Here is a 17,701-nt window from a genome sequence, read left to right on the forward strand (position 1 = left end):
TTGATGTCAAACCTCAGATGTGCATTGACAATTTTGTCACAATAGCCGTGTTTCTATTCACATATTTTTATGTACGTTATGTATGGAAACGGCAAACTTCAATCGTGCAAAATTACGCTTGCTTGAGGTGTTTTTTGTCTTTGTCGAAAAAGAGTTGATGCGCTAAATGGATTATGCAAACGCCCTTGCCGAATAAATTTGGGGCGTAGTGAACATTTAACTCACATGACTGATCAGCTGTTTCTGCTGTCGGCGTCTTCTCAGATATTCCCATAATGTTCGTCGTTAACGTTTGCTTGTCTTCGTCTCCGGACAACATGAAACATGGCCAATACTAGCTGACATTAACGAACTTTTAAAACTTGCCCAATTGAAACAAATTCCTGATTCTCTCGTAGATAGATGGTAAGATGGCCAAGGCAACTTGTTTTGTTTTCGGTTCGCAACCTCTACTCTTCTTCTGCTCTGTTTACTGGCGGATTACAGCCTTGCTTAGCCGATAGCGCCAACTTCTGACCAAACTACACCTTAGCCGAGTTTGATCGTTCCAAACTAGTTGATGGAAACCTAATTCACTTCTTTTTTTTGCGACATTTCAAAAGTTAGCTTAAAATTCGCTTCACAATTGAATGGAAACACGGCTACTGTTAGCTGGCTAAGTTGTGCACCAGCTGGCTTGTTGTGGCTTGTAGGATAGCATTGGCATCCGTTGCCTTTAGCACGTTGGCTAACTTTGTGAGCTTACAAAGTTCTATACTTGCTGGATCTTTAGTATTTGTTTACTGCTTCAAGGAAATTAAGCCTCCAGTAAGATTCCATCCAAATATTGAGCAGATTAAATGTAAATATGCAACAATTCACCAATTCTACATCTACGTTACCAGAAATAAAAACAAGAAGCAAACTTTACCGTGTTTTTTTAGTTGCCTACTTCATCAAACCTTAACTATACTCAGTGGTGGAATGTAACACACACATATTATGTGAAAAAAGAATATATTGTTTTTTAAATGTTGGCAGCAAACACACAAACAGCTACAAGCCACATTGATAAATGACTTCCAGGACTGCAGACTGGCAGCAAAGAGAATTTTTTTGACTGAGTTGACATCAAATGAGAGTTCAACAGTAACAACATAACAACACAATTCATTCACTGCTGCTCTGGTTTTCTCTCATTCAGGGTAAGCTAACAGCCAGCTTCACTGACACCCCTTCACCTCTCACCCAAACCAGGGTAAGACCACGTCTGGTCTCTGTACGTTTGGTCTGTCTTCACCTCTTACATCCAAGTTTTAATCCCATAAGTTAACAAGGATAATAAATGAAAGAACATTTCAATTAAGTTAAAAGTGGATATTTTATCATTTAACAGGTCTGGGTGTCAAAAAGAACATCACTGAACCAGATTGTGTTACGAAGAAGAGTCTAGTACTTCTTTGTAATACAAATGTGTAAATGTTCACCAGATTCGACCGTTATCAGGCCATTAAATGGGCGTTATCGCTCGCTATAAGCATCAATAGATGTGAGTCAGTAGGGGCTTACTGCGCCTACTATGTTGTAAAAGTGAACGCGAAACTTAAAATAAAACGTTACGTTTTGAACACAAAACAGCTTCTTTAGGTTTACGCCGACCTTACACCAAATCATTTTTCTAGTGATTTCATTGTCCCAGACATATTTCCAATGTCGGAATAAAATCATCAGAGTTTTGTTAGAGTTGCAGCGCGCTCCCGGGATCTTGATTGTTTAGTGTAATGTTCATAAAACTCAGTCCAAGCTGTCTTAAATCAGTCTTTTTCTCGTCTTGACGTTACGATAAGAGTTTAATATTATCGTTAAGTTCAATGACGCGAACATTGTCAACAACCAAAAGGTGCGCTCTCAACTTTCACTTTTTACCAATAAACGTTCTTTGACTACAGCGTCTGACTTCCACTTCTGCTCCTGTCACAATTACTACAGTCGCTGTCGTCTTCTTTTATACCTTCTTCAGGGATAAACCATGTGAATAGATGATAAAACCTACTAGTGGGTGTAGCAGGCCCCTACTTACCCATGTCTATGAGGCTGATAACCGCTGATAACGCCTATTTTATAACGTGATAACAGTCTAATCGGCTGAAATGTTGCACAATATATTAAGATATTAAATGCATTCCAGGACACGTGATACCCAGCCCTTCTTACAGTTTTGTCCTATTTTTTTAAGAGACTAATTAAATCGTTTTTACCTGGAAAATCATTCACACTATAGTGAAATTAATTACAAAAACGCTTTAAATCTTCTGTTGAATTAATATCTGAATGTGTTTGTTTTCATTCACCCTGTAAACCTTTTTCTTCCTTCACTCCTGCCACGCTTTTATTTTCAGGTTTGAGCGACCAGCTATTAAATATCATCCTTCTTTCCTTCGCTGCTGTCCAGGATCCATCGTCTGCATTTAAGTGTTATGATCATGTCTGTATATATATTTGTATACTGTATATATGTTTGCACTGTACATATATACACACAAACTCGCCGGAGCACTAATAGCAAATGTGTGGATGAATAAATAATAATGTACACACTGTTTTCACTCTTTTAGTGGCCACTTTTAATGAAACCTGCTACACTGTCTGTCCAAAATTATTCTTTTTACCTTCTTTACTATACTTCTCTTAACTTTTATTTCACCTGCTGTTTCTTATTCCTATTTCGTCAGTTTTTTCTTTCTTTCCTTCCTGTGCTATCATCCACCTCTCTTATGGTATTCTTCGTATACCGTTCAGGCCCGGAGCCTCCGACCGACATCGTCTTCAGTGAATTGACAGAAAACTCTCTGACGGTGTCGTGGACCAAACCCAAGACTTCAATCAGTGGTTTCAAGGTCACCTACACCCACGCGGAGGAAGGTGAGAGCTGACATCACTGTTTTATTGAAGGGCACTTAAGTGAATAACATGAAGTGTCTTGATATGTTGTTCCCTCTGCGGAGTCTCTTATTTTCTTTATCAGGACACCTCTGAGTTTATTATAGCTTTACCTTTTTTGGCTACACACCAAAGCGTTGAATATGTCAACCCGTTCTCACTTTCAACTTGTCAAATACCGCCGTTTGGTCAGAGCCCTTCGGCATCGGAAACCAATGCACAGAGGCAGCCCTTAGCGACAGTATGTGACAAACTGGGCTTTCAACTAACTCCAATGTAAACCCACCCGCGGCGTTATTCGATGGTCGGAGCAGTGATGTAGTATTAATATCTTGAGAGTCCGTTCAGGGTTGGAGGGAGGGGAGGTGACCGGTCTTTAGTCCCGTGACTGAGTCACTAGTCAGTGATGTTAACGTCAACCACGACCGATTCCTAACCCTAACTAAGTGGTTGTGTTGCCTAAACCTAACTTTCTGTGAAAAAAAAAGTTTATTTTGAAAGGACACTATGCATGTAATGAGCGTATATTGACGCGCTGTCCCTGGTCCGTCCAAAAGTAACGCAAGAGGGGTATCCTGTGAGTCGGTGTCCGATGTCGAGGGGCACAGACCAAGCGGGGGTAGTTGACGAGTTGGGAGTGAGAATGTGTTGAAGATGTCTGCGGGTCTCAGAGGATTAAAGGGTTAATAGGAGGCCAAAATGTCAACGGCTTAAATACAGCACAACTGGTTGCCAGACTCTTGACAAGATCTGGTCCAAGTACAGCGGCCCACTTCTGGCCCATAGTTGCTGCTAACTGGAGAAGCCTCATACGGACTAGAGGCAGCTCTCATTGGTTCCTCTGGGATCAGAACACAGTGGAGCGCATCGACGTTCAGCCACAGTTCATGAGTATCAGTGACAGAAGTCAGATTATTGTGAATATCCTGCAGCTTTTCAGCTTGTAAAGTGAACACATCATTAATATTTGCTGTGTCTCTGCAGGTGAGCCGGTGTCCGTGTCCGTGGACTCGGACGACTCCACCGTCGACCTATCGCAGCTCTCGCCTGGTTCTTCCTACGAGGTCAGCGTCCTCTCCGTCCTCGGGCTGGACGAGAGCGATCCGATCAAAGACTTTGTCATGACACGTAAGTTTCCCTTTTGAGCTGGTGTTGTTGACCACAATGAGAATATGATATAAATGTACAAATATGAGGCGTCGTGTGTTTTTTAAGTGAAATATCACTTATTACTAATATAACATGATGTCATCCACACAATAAATATAAATGATGATATCTTTCTGTCTCTCTCAGTCCCCGACCCACCGACACACCTCCGGACCTTAAACGTCACCGACACCAAGGCTTTGTTGTTGTGGCGTCCAGCGTTGGCCGCTGTTGATAAATACGCCATCGTTTATGGCTCTGGGACGGGTGAGTCCTTCTCGCTGATGTTCAGAAAGCACAGCTCCATCATAATAATAAAAATAATATATGATGTTAAACTAGATAATAAAGAGTTGACTGATGGTCTCTGGGTGTTCAGATTCAGAGTTGAGGGTCACGGTGTCTGGAAACGCAGCAGAGCAGCAGCTGAGCGATCTGGAAGGATCCACCACCTACACCGTCACCATCACCAGCCAGCTGGGCGGCGTGGAGAGCTCAGCGGCGTCCACCAGCTTCACCACCGCCGGAGGTCAGCACACGACCCACACACACACACAAACACACACACACACACACACACACTAACACACACACACACACAGGCCTCGAGGCAGTTGAAATAACTCTACTCTTCCTCTCCAGGCTCTGGGAGCGGCGGCGATGGTCCAAGCGATCTCCAGGCCAACAACGTGAGCCCTCGCACCGCCCTGTTGTCATGGAAACCAAACGCAAATCCCGCGAGCAGCTACAGGCTGACCTATCAGACCGAAGGTCAAGAAATGAAGGTCAGAAGATTTATTTGTTCTATTTGAAGTTTGTCACTCAGGATGTTTTTAAAAACACAGATGTTATCCCCGTGGTTACCGTCAAAGACGCACATAAGAAGTACATATTGTATATATATATATATATACTGTATATACCATCTTGGTTTTCGGCCGTCTCCGTCTTGTTTTTTCCTTTTCATACTTTATTTCAAAAGATCAATACGGTAGTGATATAAACATGTTCAGATTTTTCATTACAAAAAAATTCTACAAATATATTTTACAATATAAAATTATATAAAAATAATATAAATTATACAACAAATAAAATGTAAGAAAAGGAAAAGATTTATAAAAACTAAATAAAAGAAAAAACAGTCAGGGTCTGGTTAAAAATTGGAATAAATTTGAAATGTCTAAACAATCTAATATTTTTTGTCAATTTAGATTTTGAGTTTTCAATAATAGTCAAATATGTTTTAAAATCAGCATCTTTAAAAGTATACTGCAACTTGACTGGTTGGTGGAGGAGTGTAACTGTAATTCTAGTTTTAAAATATGTCTTAAATGGGTTTAACTTAGTAAACATCCATCATCGTCTCTTGTCTTTGTGCTTCTTCTTCTTCACAGGAAGTGATTGTGGACGCCTCGTTAACGGAGTACAACCTGACCAGACTTCACCCCGGATCAGAGTACACGGTGCAGCTGCAGGCGGAGGGAGGAGGCCGGTACACTGACGCCATCTCCACTGACTTCACCACCGGTAACAGCTTCCTCCGTCTTACATCACTGTCACTGTGATTAACCGATGGAGAGCTAAAGTCCCTCTTCCTGTGTTCCTCTTCCTCCTCCTTCCTCTTCCTCAGGCACCCTGAGGTTCCCCTTCCCCACAGACTGCTCTCAGGAGCTGCTGAACGGCATCAGGACGTCCGGCGAGGTGGAGATCTTCCCTCAGGGGAAACTGGGGACGCCGATAATGGTTTCCTGTGACATGGAGACAGACGGCGGAGGCTGGACGGTACGCTGACATCACTGTTATATGACTTTATTTTCATTAAATTACGACTTTATTATCGTAATATTACGACTTTATTTCTTGAAATATTATGACTTTATTTTCATTAAATTACGATTTTATTATTTTAATATTATTTTTTTTCTTGAAATATTATGACTTTATTCTCATTAAATTACGACTTTATCATAACATTATTTCTTTCTTTCGTGATATAATATGACTTTATTTATTCAATTAAGACTTTATTATCATAATATTATTTCTTTCTTTCTTGATATATTATGACTTTACTTTTATTAAATTACGACTTTATTATTGTGATATTACAATTTTTTCTTGAAACTATTATGACTTTATTTTCATTAAATTATGACTTTATTATTGTAATATTACGACTTTCTTTCTTGAAATATTTTCACCTTATTTTCATTAAATTACGACTTTATTATCATCATTTTATTTATTTATTTATTTATTGATATATTATGACTTTATTTTCATTAAATTACAACTTTATTATCCAAATGTTACGACTTTCTTTCTTGAAATTTTCTATTTTTAATGTTTGTACTTAACTGGAGTCTTTTTCTGTCTTAAGATTTTCAAAGACGTTTGCTAATGACGGAGTATTTTTATAGTGTGGTATTATTATTGAATACTTCCTCCAGCCTGTAGTCTCAGTCTCAGGTTATACTGAGGTTTTCCTGTGAGGAACCTGGTCTGTGTGTTTCCTGTCTGCAGGTCTTCCAGAGGAGGAAGGACGGCTCGGTGAATTTCTTCAGAGGGTGGAAGGACTACACTAAAGGATTCGGGAGTGTGAGTGGAGAGTTTTGGCTCGGTGAGAATCGTTTTTTTATTTAAAGATGAATCCAAACAGGAAGTGATGTTTATCTGAGACTGAACTGATTTATGTCACGCTGCTTCAGGCCTCGAGAGCCTCTACAACCTGACAGCGATGACCAAGATGACTCTACGCGTCGACCTGCGAGACAAAGACGAGGCGGTGTACGCCAAATACTCGACGTTCGAGCTGCTGAAGAGAAACTACAAACTGAATGTGGGCGGATACAGCGGCACTGCAGGTGAGAGGAGGTCGGCGGGGTCGACTGGCGTTTTTATTAAAATGTGCTGAACTCTTTCCTGTAACATCTCCTGAAGGAAACCAGACTTTTCTTTCATTTTGTTCTTTTGTCCCTCGTGTCTCCTCTCCCGTTCACGCTCTCAGGCGACTCTCTCAGTTACCACAGCCAGCGGATCTTCTCCACCAAAGACCGCGACCTGTCGCCCTTCATCACCCGCTGCGCCATGTCGTACCGAGGAGGCTGGTGGTACAAGAACTGCCACGAGGCGAACCTCAACGGCCTCTACGGCACCAACGTCAACCACCAGGTAACCTCGTCACTCACACCGGTTCAGGGATGTTTGGGTCAGACGTAGTCGGGTAAACTGCAGGTGACGTGACAGGACATTATTCTTCTTACTGTATTTATGTTAGTGTGGACGCGGTCTCTTCACACCTGTCTGGTTCGGTTAAATCAAACTCTGGCATGAAAGTTGTCTGTCGAATTCTGGCGCGATTTGTTTGGTGACGTTGAAGCAAAACGGACCGACCGCAGGAGTTTATGAGAGTAGATTTGTGATTTCAGCATGAAGTTAAAAAGCTAAACTGCAAATACGTCCACCTGCAGATGGTGAACTTTTAAAGGTTTAATGTGTAACGTTTCCACATTAAAATGTCTAAAAACAACTAGACCTACGTTATACATGTTGTTGAGTTGTGTACACATATCATTCCCAAACAATTTTCAAACCAGAGAAATCTGTAATTTCTTAATCAAGGTAACTGTGTTTGTCGTCTTGACTTTACTCGTTGTCTTGCTTTCCTCACTTCTGTTTCTCTTCTCGTGCACTGATTAGTTTAAGCTTAACAACCAATCAGAGTGATTTCTCTCACCAACGAGCGCCGCCGCCAATTCAAAATGCTGAATCGGCCAAAAAACCTCCAACACGGGCAGACTAGAGCCGACGGTGCGGGACACACCGCAAAGACTAGACCGACAGACGCTCACAGACGACCTAAAACTGTCCGACGGCCGACCGTCGGCTTTGTGTTTATTAGAATGAGCTGTTTATACCTACATAGGGAGCGGGTCCTCTTCACGGAGTTCGCCATGTTGCACCGCCATGTTTCTACAGAAGCCTAGAACGGATAACTTTTCCTGCTTGGGCCGGAGTCGATAACGTTACTCGCTGCTGCGCCGCCACTCTCTCTCTCTTTTGCTTCACCACTCACTTTCCACGTACACACACACTCTACGCACTGGCGTGTTTTCGTGTCGGCCACCGTAGCTCTCCAACACGCTTGGCACACGGGAGAGGCTTCAGCTGGTTGCAATCTCCTCACCTCACCGCCAGACACCGCCAGATCCTACACACCGCACCTTTAAGAAGAATTATTGAATTAATAAATATAAATGATGTTTTGTCAGGGTGTGATCTGGACCGCCTGGAAAGGAAAACAGTTCTCCATCCCGTTCACTGAGATGAAGATGAGACCAGCAGCCTTCAGTCCTCCAACCGCAGGATGAGGACGAAGACGAGGATGATGAACTGATGAACACATGATGGACAGCAGTGTGTACATACATGTGTGAACACACACACTCTCATTTTAACAGGGAGCCTCGCTCTCACAACAGAGGAGGGATGAAGACGTATTTTTTCATTTGTATAGAGGTCAGTTATCAGTATGTTACTGTAGATTGTACAGTTTTATTCTTCTTTTTAAAGCACCACTTTCTTTATATTTAAAGGGTCAGTTCACCCAAATTACAAAAACACACACACACCACCGATCAAAAGTTAGTATTCAATGTAAAAAACACACACACACGACCGAGCAAAAGTTAGTATTAAATGTAAATGCAAAATAATACATTTGGTGAATTATACTGTTTTTTTTATCTCTGTTAGAATAGTTGTTATTGAAGGAAAGAAGATGAATCCGAGTCTTCTGCCACCACGTCGACATGTAACGCAGGATCACCTCTACAGGTGTAAATGTAGCCCATGTTTGCAGCACTTTAATCTTTTTTTTGTCTCCAGGTTTGACGGACCAAAACTGCAACTTCTCATTGTTTTTGATGTAAATAAATATCAGCCAGTTGCCAAAGAGATATACATGCAGAATCATTATTAAATCATCGTTGTTGCTGGTCAAGCAAAAAAAAATTTGTGTTCTATTCAGGAAATAAATAATTGTTTTGAGCTTGATGTTTGTTTGACTTCATCCCAAAACAACAAATGTATTTTCTGTTTCTGATCACCTGAAATGAAACCAAACAGGAGGATTGTGGTTTGTGGTTTGCAGCCTGTAGAAGAAGAAGCTCTTCATGATTCAACCCTGTTTCAAAGCTCCACAGCGTCACCTGCTGTCTGCTGTCAGATATCTCAGATTCATCTGCTGTCTGCAGTCTGTGGGTGCAACACTGGAAACCAGCAGGTGAGTGATGGAGAGTTTGGTTTGTCATTCTGTGAATATCTCCATGTTTTATTTTAATTTTTTATGAGAATAAGATAATGAAATGATTGAAATTGAAAGAGGCATCTTTGCATTAGTTGATATCAGCAGACGAAATACTCAGTACATGCTTGGAAAAAATACTGAGGACATTTATTTATTTATTTATTTATTCAGTTACTTCAGCAGTGGTGGAAGAAATAGGCCTACTCAGATCTTAAGTAAAAATTGAAGTACCACAGTGTAAAAATACTCTAAAATAAGCCCTGCATTCAAAATTTGAAGTAGAAGTACAAAAGTAAGTTGTCTACATTAAAACGTCTACATTAAGTTGTAGACATTCAACTCCAGACACATTTATAATCCTTTTATTGTGTTTGTGAAGTTAAAAAGAGTGATTTAATATGATGTAAAATATTATGTTTCTGGTGTTATTTATTGTAACATAATGGAAAGTTATGCTAATGCAGCTACTTTATCAAGTGACTTACTCAGGTTGTGTTAGATGTTATTAAATGAATTAAACTCAGTGGTAAAAGATCAGATATTTTTAAATATATTTAAAAGTGAGTAAGTAAAGCTTTATTTATATAGAACCTACTTAGTTTTATATATTCTCAATCAAATTTAGTTGTAGATGTCGTTCAACTCCACGGGTACGTTTATAATCCCTTTGTAGTGTTTGGAAAGTTAAAAAGAGTGAGTTAATATGACGTACAATATTGTGTTTCTGGTGTTATTTAATAAAACCTAATGAAAAGTTATGCTCATGTTAAACCTAGTTAGCTAGGGCTAGGGGGCTAAATCTACCAGCACACAGCTACACTGTTCTTATCTTTTACTGTTATTTAGATGAAGTGTCGGAAGATACTCTTTTAATACCAAAGTGTAAAAATATTGTGTTACAAGTAAAAGTACTGCATTCAAAATCCTACTTCTATCCTAAAGTACGCATCAGTAAAATGTACTTTAAGGTATCCAAAATAATAATACAGCATTCAAAATGTTACAAAATAAAAGTACACAAATATTAGCATCATGAACTTAAAGTAACGTTAACGTTGCCAAAATTAAAAAGTACTCATGTAGAATGGTCCATTTCAAAATAATGAATAATACAGTAAATTATTTGTATATAATACGTTGTATTATAATATGTTTGAAGCATTGCTTTAATATTGCAGCTGGTAAACTAGATATAGTTTATAGTGCTGTATAATAGGATAAGATAAGATAAGATAAGATCAGATATTCCTTTATTAGTCCCACAGTGGGGAAATGTGCAGTGTACAGCAGCAAAGGGGAAACAAAAACAAGATGCACCAGCTAACACAGTAAAAAAAGAGCTAAACAAAGTGTAACAAAATATGAACCATTAAAATAGAAGGAAGTATAAAAATAAGAGCAGTATATACAGTATTGACAATATCATTCATAAATAAAAGCCAGTAAATTACCAAAATAATCTGTAAATGTAATTTCTTTCTTTTGCAAACAGTATTCATTTTGGATAAAAAGTGATCAAATCCCTCATTTAAAAACTTGTAATTTCCTCACAATAAATCCAGCACACTAACAAGATATATTTCAGTGACTGGAGCAGATTTTATCGTATTTTTGCACATTAAAAACTTCTGAAATTCTCATTCTACACGCGCGATAAATGATTAAAAGCAACAATACATGGTGTTTTTGTTTTAAGTCCAGGCTTAAACCTAAATTTTAGCCTACTTATATAAAACCAGTGTATATAAATTACAACACGTCTCAATAGAGTGCTGCAGGGTTGATGTATTTTTGTAGGCCAACCAGGAAGTTAGCATTGCCTTGGTTCCCTCGACAAAAAGCCAACGGGATTGTTCCATTGGGTTTTGGATTAAAATAGCAAAAATATTAAAAATAAATTTAGTCATTAATTAATTGATAAATGTGACATAAATTGATATTTCTGTTTTAATTTGCTTATTTATGTATTACTCTAAGTATTAATTCCCTTATTATTTACTCCTCTGTTTAATTTTCCCTTTTATTTATTTATGTATTTATGTTTTATTCATTATCTTTGATACATTTAATGACATATTTATCCTGTCATTTATTTATTTTTGATTTTGGCAGGTTACGTCCTCCATAGTTAAGGCAGACAAGTCGGCGTGATGACGTTTAGTAAACTCATTTAGCCACGCCTGTTTTAAGACATTTAAAACCTTCAAAATTCACGGGTGTGATATTTACTCGCGTGTTTTATGTCGTAGAACAAAATCTCCTCAGCTTGTGTTAATCACAGACCTTATTTCAGGCATCGAACTAAAAATCCATTAAAAAAACAAACCACTGACTTCAAGACAAAGGAACAAGAAATGATAAATATGCTATCTCATTTCTGGGTTTTTGGACTCATTCCTGTAGCACTCTATAAGAAGTGGACGTAGTCAGCGTGACCTCACCCATTGGTTTGTGGGCTGCCATTTTGAAGCCTTGAGTTCGGCATTTTGGCCGTCGCCATCTTGGTTTTTGGCCGTCGCCATCTTGGTTTTTTGCAACCAGAAGTGACGCGAGAGGGTGGAGCTAAGTACACCCGAACACTGAAAAATAATTTTTAGTTGACCAAAATGTTATAATTAATGTTTAATTAACTTTACGCCGTGGTAGCGACCACAAGGTAGCTCCGCCCTAAAGCATCCCCTGCTTTATGGTCTATTTGACTCTAAATGGGACCATAATTTACTAAATAAACATCTATTGTAGTTCTGATCAATTTGTTTTCATAGAAGTGCCACAACACAAGACCGTGTTGACGCTGTTTGAATATTTAAATTTCAACTTACTGAAGTTCAAACTCAGTCCCTGTACTGCCCGACAGATTTACCCTAAACCCATTTAAGAGACTTTTTGTTGTTGTTCTTGTTGATTTCCAGATTCTACTATCAGATTCTACTATTAGTTGTATTATTGGTTAATTTGGATCCAGAGAGCACAGTGAGGCTTGATGTACTCTGATGGAAATGATGTTATTCTCAGACTTCCTCTGCATTCCCCTCCAGGAGGCTGGCGGCTTCAGGGGTGGTGGTTTTGTTGCCATCGCCTGCAAAAAGTGAACAGAAGTGCTATTTTATATATACAATAAGACACTAAAAACATAGACGCTCGATGTAGCTTTCAGTCAAAGATACTTACCAGAGATGCCAGAGTCAGAGAGACCCACCTGAGCCTGTGAAGAAAAGAGAATTATTTTCCATAACATGTCTTTCTTTAGACTAGTGGAAAGAAAACATCCAAAATACACATTTAGGTGTTTATTTTACTACTTTGTCTATTTACGTCTGTAGATTTCTACTAAATTCACCAAAAGTTAGCGTTAGATAATGCCTCATTTGCATATTTAAAAATACAATTTCAAAAAACTTGTAATACAAAAAAAATGATTGTCTTAATGTAAGTAGTCAACCGGGGAAGTTTCATGTTGATATCTATTAGTTCTTCTTTCTTTTTTTTTACCATATTCACGTCTTCAAAATGTATGAAATTTAACAATCCACATATTTAATGGCCGTTTTTTTCAAAATTCGTTTTTTCTCAGACTTTGAGCCAGAAATCTCCACTTTAGTAGCACTTACATCCACCAACCTTTCCAGTTTCATTCCTATCTATATTCTCAAGGTTTTACAGAGGAGTTTGTTCCTATATAAGATAAGATATTCCTTTATTAGTCCTGCAGTGGGGAAATGTGCAGAGTACAGCAGCAAAGGGGATAGTGCAAAAAACAAGATGCATCAGCTAACAGAGTAAAAAAAGAGCTAAACAAAGAGTAACAAAATATGAAGTATTAAAATAGAAGGAAGTATAAAAATAAGAGCAGTATATACAGTATTGACAATATCATTCATAGCCTGATTTATACAACATTTTATTACTAAAAACAGAGAAAATGGATTTTTTTTTATGATTTATGGAGTGACAAAAAGAGATATCCTTGCACATTTAAACATACATTTTCAGAAAACTTGTAATACAAAAAATATCAGTGATCAGCTGGGGAAGTTTCATAGTGATATCTATTAGTTAAAATGTTTACCCTATTCACCTGTAGTGTCTTCAAAATGTATGAAATTTAACAATCCATATCTTTAAAGGCCGTTTTCTCAAAATTAGTTTTTAACATAAATAAATATAAAATATAAATATAAATAAAATAAAAGGGGTGGTGTAGGCTTTCAGAAATGTTTTACCATTTGACACATACAGTATATGAACTACCACATTAATATTCATAATATGGGGAGACAATCAACGATTATATGATTTAATTCATGTATTTTAATGTAATGAAGCTTAATGCAAAATTGCGTCTTTGCAACATATTTCTAGAAGAATAGACTTACCAGTGTGAGCTTTGTTCACCTCGCCAGTGTTGCCGTTGCTGTTGTTACCATTCACGTCTACACACACACACACACAGGATATATTAAGGCCCATCTGCTACAACCTGTTTTTGTACATATATATTTTTTACATTGTTTTTTTTTTGTACATAATTACATGATTGTTTTCAGGCCCATCAACCCCACACATGAGAGATTATTTAAAAACACCCACCACCAACAGAAGCCAATCACTTTGTTTGCCAAGTGATCAAGCCATACTCTTTTCATCCAGTCTTTGTTTGCCCTTTTTTAAAATCTAATTTATTTGATGAACTTAAATTTGGTTTGACCAGACTTTTGGGTTTCCTCCTTCAGGTTGTAAAAATATAAATGTCATTAACACAAAAATACTCAAAACTTCAGGAATAAAGTTTATATAACTATAAATAAAGTTTTAATAGAATCTATAGCAGAGAAATAAAACACTCACTTGAGGAAGGCGTTACATCAGTAAGGGGTTCACCTGTTAATAAAAACACACAAAAGTTAAAACACACACATATACACGACAAACTATTTTTATCCATTTTTATATTTTTGGGATAATCTCTGTAGGTTGGCATTATTCAGTGTTTTTGTTAACCACCTTTGTAAAAATGGTTACAGCACATGACGTCCCAAACTGTGGACAAAGATACTTACCACTGTTACCAGAGCGATCGTTGTCGAGAGACGGATTTGACCCTGCGAAGGAAAGAAAATCAATTTAGGTTATTTACAAAATGCAGCATCACTTATTTTATTTTACCAAAATGATAAAAGACAACTTATATAACTTAAATTAGATATCACAAAGCACTAACATAAACATACAGCACATTAAGAGTAACACTGTAATTGTTCTACTTATTTTGTAGGATGTCTAATGCTGACTTCACGCCAAGCGTGAAGCAAACTGCATACAAAGTCAATGCAAAGACAATCGAATAGACACGAGTTCGTAAACCATAGCCTGTTTATGGTAAAAACAATCGGGGTGGGAAAAAATAGATTCCCCTATGTATTGCCATTTTTTTTTTTTACAATTTTGAAATAGATTTTTAATGCCAGAATCGATATATTTGCTTCATTTGAGTCTATGCGGAGGTAGAAGGAAGTTAGGACTTTTATTGTTGTAGTCTGATTAACGTGACGTCATATCCGTTCCGTATCCGTCAACCAAAACAAACCACAGCGAGCCGAAACAAGAAAGTATAAAACAGGCGGAGGGTCTGCGTGGATACGACCTGCACCCTCAAGTGTTAAATACAACGTGGTAAACACTACACATCCAGTAAAGTACGGAAACACTTTGGGTTTCACACATTGACAGGAAAAGCAGAGCTAGACATCACGGCTGAAGCTGCATGCTAACTCTGTCACGGACAGGAAACGTTATCGTATCGCGCTAACGCGATACAGCACCCATATACTGACATTTATGTTAAATGCATTGAAACGGCCCCGATGGAGCTGACCATGGATGGATAAAGAGATTGGAGCTAACGGGAGAGCTAGAGACCACCTTGGAGAAGTTAGAGGAAGTAGACACGTGGGACTACGTCCGGTTAACGTCCGTTAACAAAGGGAACTGTATATACAAAATACATCTATGTAAACAAGATTGATTGGATTATATTCACCAGAAGTATAAAACATTACATGTCCCTTATGAATTAAAAAGAAAATACCAATAATCTGTGAGGGAAATGTCTTTATTCTTTGACTTTTGGGTTGCTGCAAAAAAGACTGACTTAAGACAGCGTGGACTGAGTTTTATGACCACCTTACACTAAATGATCGAAATCACAGGAGCGCGCCACAACTCTAGCAAAACTCATGATTTTATTCATTGGAAATATGTCTGCTAGAGTGAAATAAAAAAATGTAATAAATAATTCCTGACAATGACTGATATATTTGACTTCAGGACATCTCTGACTACATACATGCTGAAAATCAAACATTTTTACTGGATTAATTTAGATATTTTTCAAAGTAAAAGTCCCTAGAAGTGTATGATTCAACTTTTCCCCATGGTCTAGTGTTAACAAAGTTAACAAATATCACAAGAAATCATAATATCGAATTGCAATACTTCAAAATCTCAATACACATCGATATTTTAGGAGTCTGCAATACATTTTGCTGCTGCTGTTGCTTTGCTCCTGGGCTGATAAACTCCATCTTCTGTAGGTAATACACCGACTATGGATAAGTACCTCAGACAACCCCACTTCAAAACCCCCAAACTATCCCTTTAATGTGAAATAAAATAGTTACCTTGGCCGGTTTGGAGTTGATATCCTGTAAATAAAGACAACAAACTGTGTAACTGATCATGGATGATATGGTTTAAATATGCATAGTCTTTCCATTGGCTGAGCCTGCTGACCTTTAAATACACAGTGGTAAAATTCACAGTCACTCGATTATCACCCATTTACTGACATTTATGTTAAATGCATTGAAACGGCCCCGATGGAGCTGACCATGGATGGATAAAGAGAACAGAGCTGACGGGAGAGCTAGAGACCACCTTGGAGTAGTTAGAGGAAGTAGACACGTGGGACTACGTCAGGTTTTCAAAATAAAGTGTTAACAAAGGGGATTGTATATACAAAATACATCTATGGAAATAAGATTGATTGGATTATATTCACCAGAAGTATAAAACATTAAGTGTCCCTTATGAATTAAAAAGAAAATGCCTCTAATTTATGAGGGAAATGTCTTTATTCTTTGATTTTTGGGTTGCTGCAAAAAATGTAATAAATAATTCCTGACAATGACTGATATATTTGACTTCAGGACATCTCTGACTACATACATGCTGAAAATCAAACATTTTTACTGGATTAATTTAGATATTTTTCAAAGTAAAAGTCCCTAGAAGTGTATGATTCAACTTTTCCCCATGGTCTAGTGTTAACAAAGTTAACATTATCACAAGAAATCATAATATCGAATCGCAATACTTAAATATCTCAATACATATCGATATTTTAGGTGTCTGCAATACATTTTGCTGCTGCTGTTGCTTTGCTCCTGGGCTGGTAAACTCCATCTACTGTAGGTAATACACCGACTATGGATAATTACCTCAGACAACCCCACTTCAAAACCCCCAAACTATCCCTTTAATGTGAAATAAAATAGTTACCTTGGCCGGTTTGGGGTCGATGTCCTGTAAATAAAGACAACAAACTGTGTAACTGATCATGGATGATATGGTTTAAACATGCATAGTCTTTCCATTGGCTGAGCCTGCTGACCTTTAAATACACAGTGATAAAATTCACAGTCACTCGAATACTGATTAAATTTGAGGACTATTTAATATTTTTGTGTTTGAGCAATATGACTTAAATTGTTTATGAAAATAACACTTTATTTAAACTTTTATTCTCTCAATGTTGATGTGATGAGAGCAAGCTTCATGGTAGAGAAAAAAACACATTCAATTATAGTAAATGATCACGTTTCCACACACTGTACTGTACGTATCTTTTTTCACACAATACTCTGTTCTAGCAAAATTAATAAAACAAACTTACAGGACTGTACTGGAAACGTTTAGTAATATGTTATGTCATGGTGGTTTTTAATGGTATTTTAAAAAGAAAATGTATTAATGTCCTACGGGTAACAGAGGTTATTGTATGTATGTGTGAGGTAGAAACTCAAAACCAGCACTGTGAGCTCAGTGTGACTTATAATAAACACTTTTGCCACATAATGATTGACAGGACGGCTATTCGATGTGACCTCTGAACCCCTCATGAAGTCCATCATAAAATAATAATAACAGACCTTTGCTCCTGATAACGACACCACATCTTAACTTGTGACTGAAAAGACTGCAACATCAAGTACTTTGTAATTGGTGTAAATACATTATATTGAATACTGCATTACAGTTTAT

The 17,701-nt window shown here is 37.8% G+C and overlaps 2 protein-coding genes across 5 annotated transcripts in view; one reads left to right on the forward strand and one right to left on the reverse strand.

Moving 5' to 3' along the window:
- The window catches only part of LOC119503621 (tenascin-like), a 46,359-nt gene extending 37,773 nt beyond the window's left edge, over nt 1-8,586 (forward strand). Inside the window, exons 11-21 of the mRNA XM_037795483.1 lie at nt 2,779-2,901; nt 3,904-4,047; nt 4,216-4,335; nt 4,448-4,597; nt 4,711-4,853; nt 5,466-5,598; nt 5,702-5,853; nt 6,595-6,691; nt 6,780-6,935; nt 7,079-7,242; nt 8,343-8,586. Of these exons, the coding sequence (XP_037651411.1) occupies nt 2,779-2,901; nt 3,904-4,047; nt 4,216-4,335; nt 4,448-4,597; nt 4,711-4,853; nt 5,466-5,598; nt 5,702-5,853; nt 6,595-6,691; nt 6,780-6,935; nt 7,079-7,242; nt 8,343-8,441 (1,481 nt within the window). The 3' untranslated portion in view covers nt 8,442-8,586. The remainder of the gene's footprint in view (nt 1-2,778; nt 2,902-3,903; nt 4,048-4,215; nt 4,336-4,447; nt 4,598-4,710; nt 4,854-5,465; nt 5,599-5,701; nt 5,854-6,594; nt 6,692-6,779; nt 6,936-7,078; nt 7,243-8,342) is intronic.
- A 3,779-nt stretch (nt 8,587-12,365) lies between these two features.
- The window catches only part of LOC119502950 (H-2 class I histocompatibility antigen, L-D alpha chain-like), a 31,078-nt gene continuing 25,742 nt past the window's right edge, over nt 12,366-17,701 (reverse strand). For 2 of the 4 annotated variants that reach the window (XM_037794303.1, XM_037794304.1), the window contains exons 6-11: nt 16,940-16,963; nt 14,440-14,481; nt 14,228-14,260; nt 13,756-13,812; nt 12,551-12,584; nt 12,366-12,458 (exon numbers count right to left, since the gene is read on the reverse strand). In XM_037794303.1, the coding sequence (XP_037650231.1) occupies nt 12,565-12,584; nt 13,756-13,812; nt 14,228-14,260; nt 14,440-14,481; nt 16,940-16,963 (176 nt within the window). In that variant the 3' untranslated portion in view covers nt 12,366-12,458; nt 12,551-12,564. The remainder of the gene's footprint in view (nt 12,459-12,550; nt 12,585-13,755; nt 13,813-14,227; nt 14,261-14,439; nt 14,482-16,939; nt 16,964-17,701) is intronic. The other 2 variants (XM_037794302.1, XM_037794299.1) reach the window with 1 other exon arrangement.

The sequence above is a fragment of the Sebastes umbrosus genome, chromosome 15 (assembly GCF_015220745.1).
Source record: "Sebastes umbrosus isolate fSebUmb1 chromosome 15, fSebUmb1.pri, whole genome shotgun sequence".
Taxonomy (NCBI): Eukaryota; Metazoa; Chordata; class Actinopteri; order Perciformes; family Sebastidae; genus Sebastes; species Sebastes umbrosus.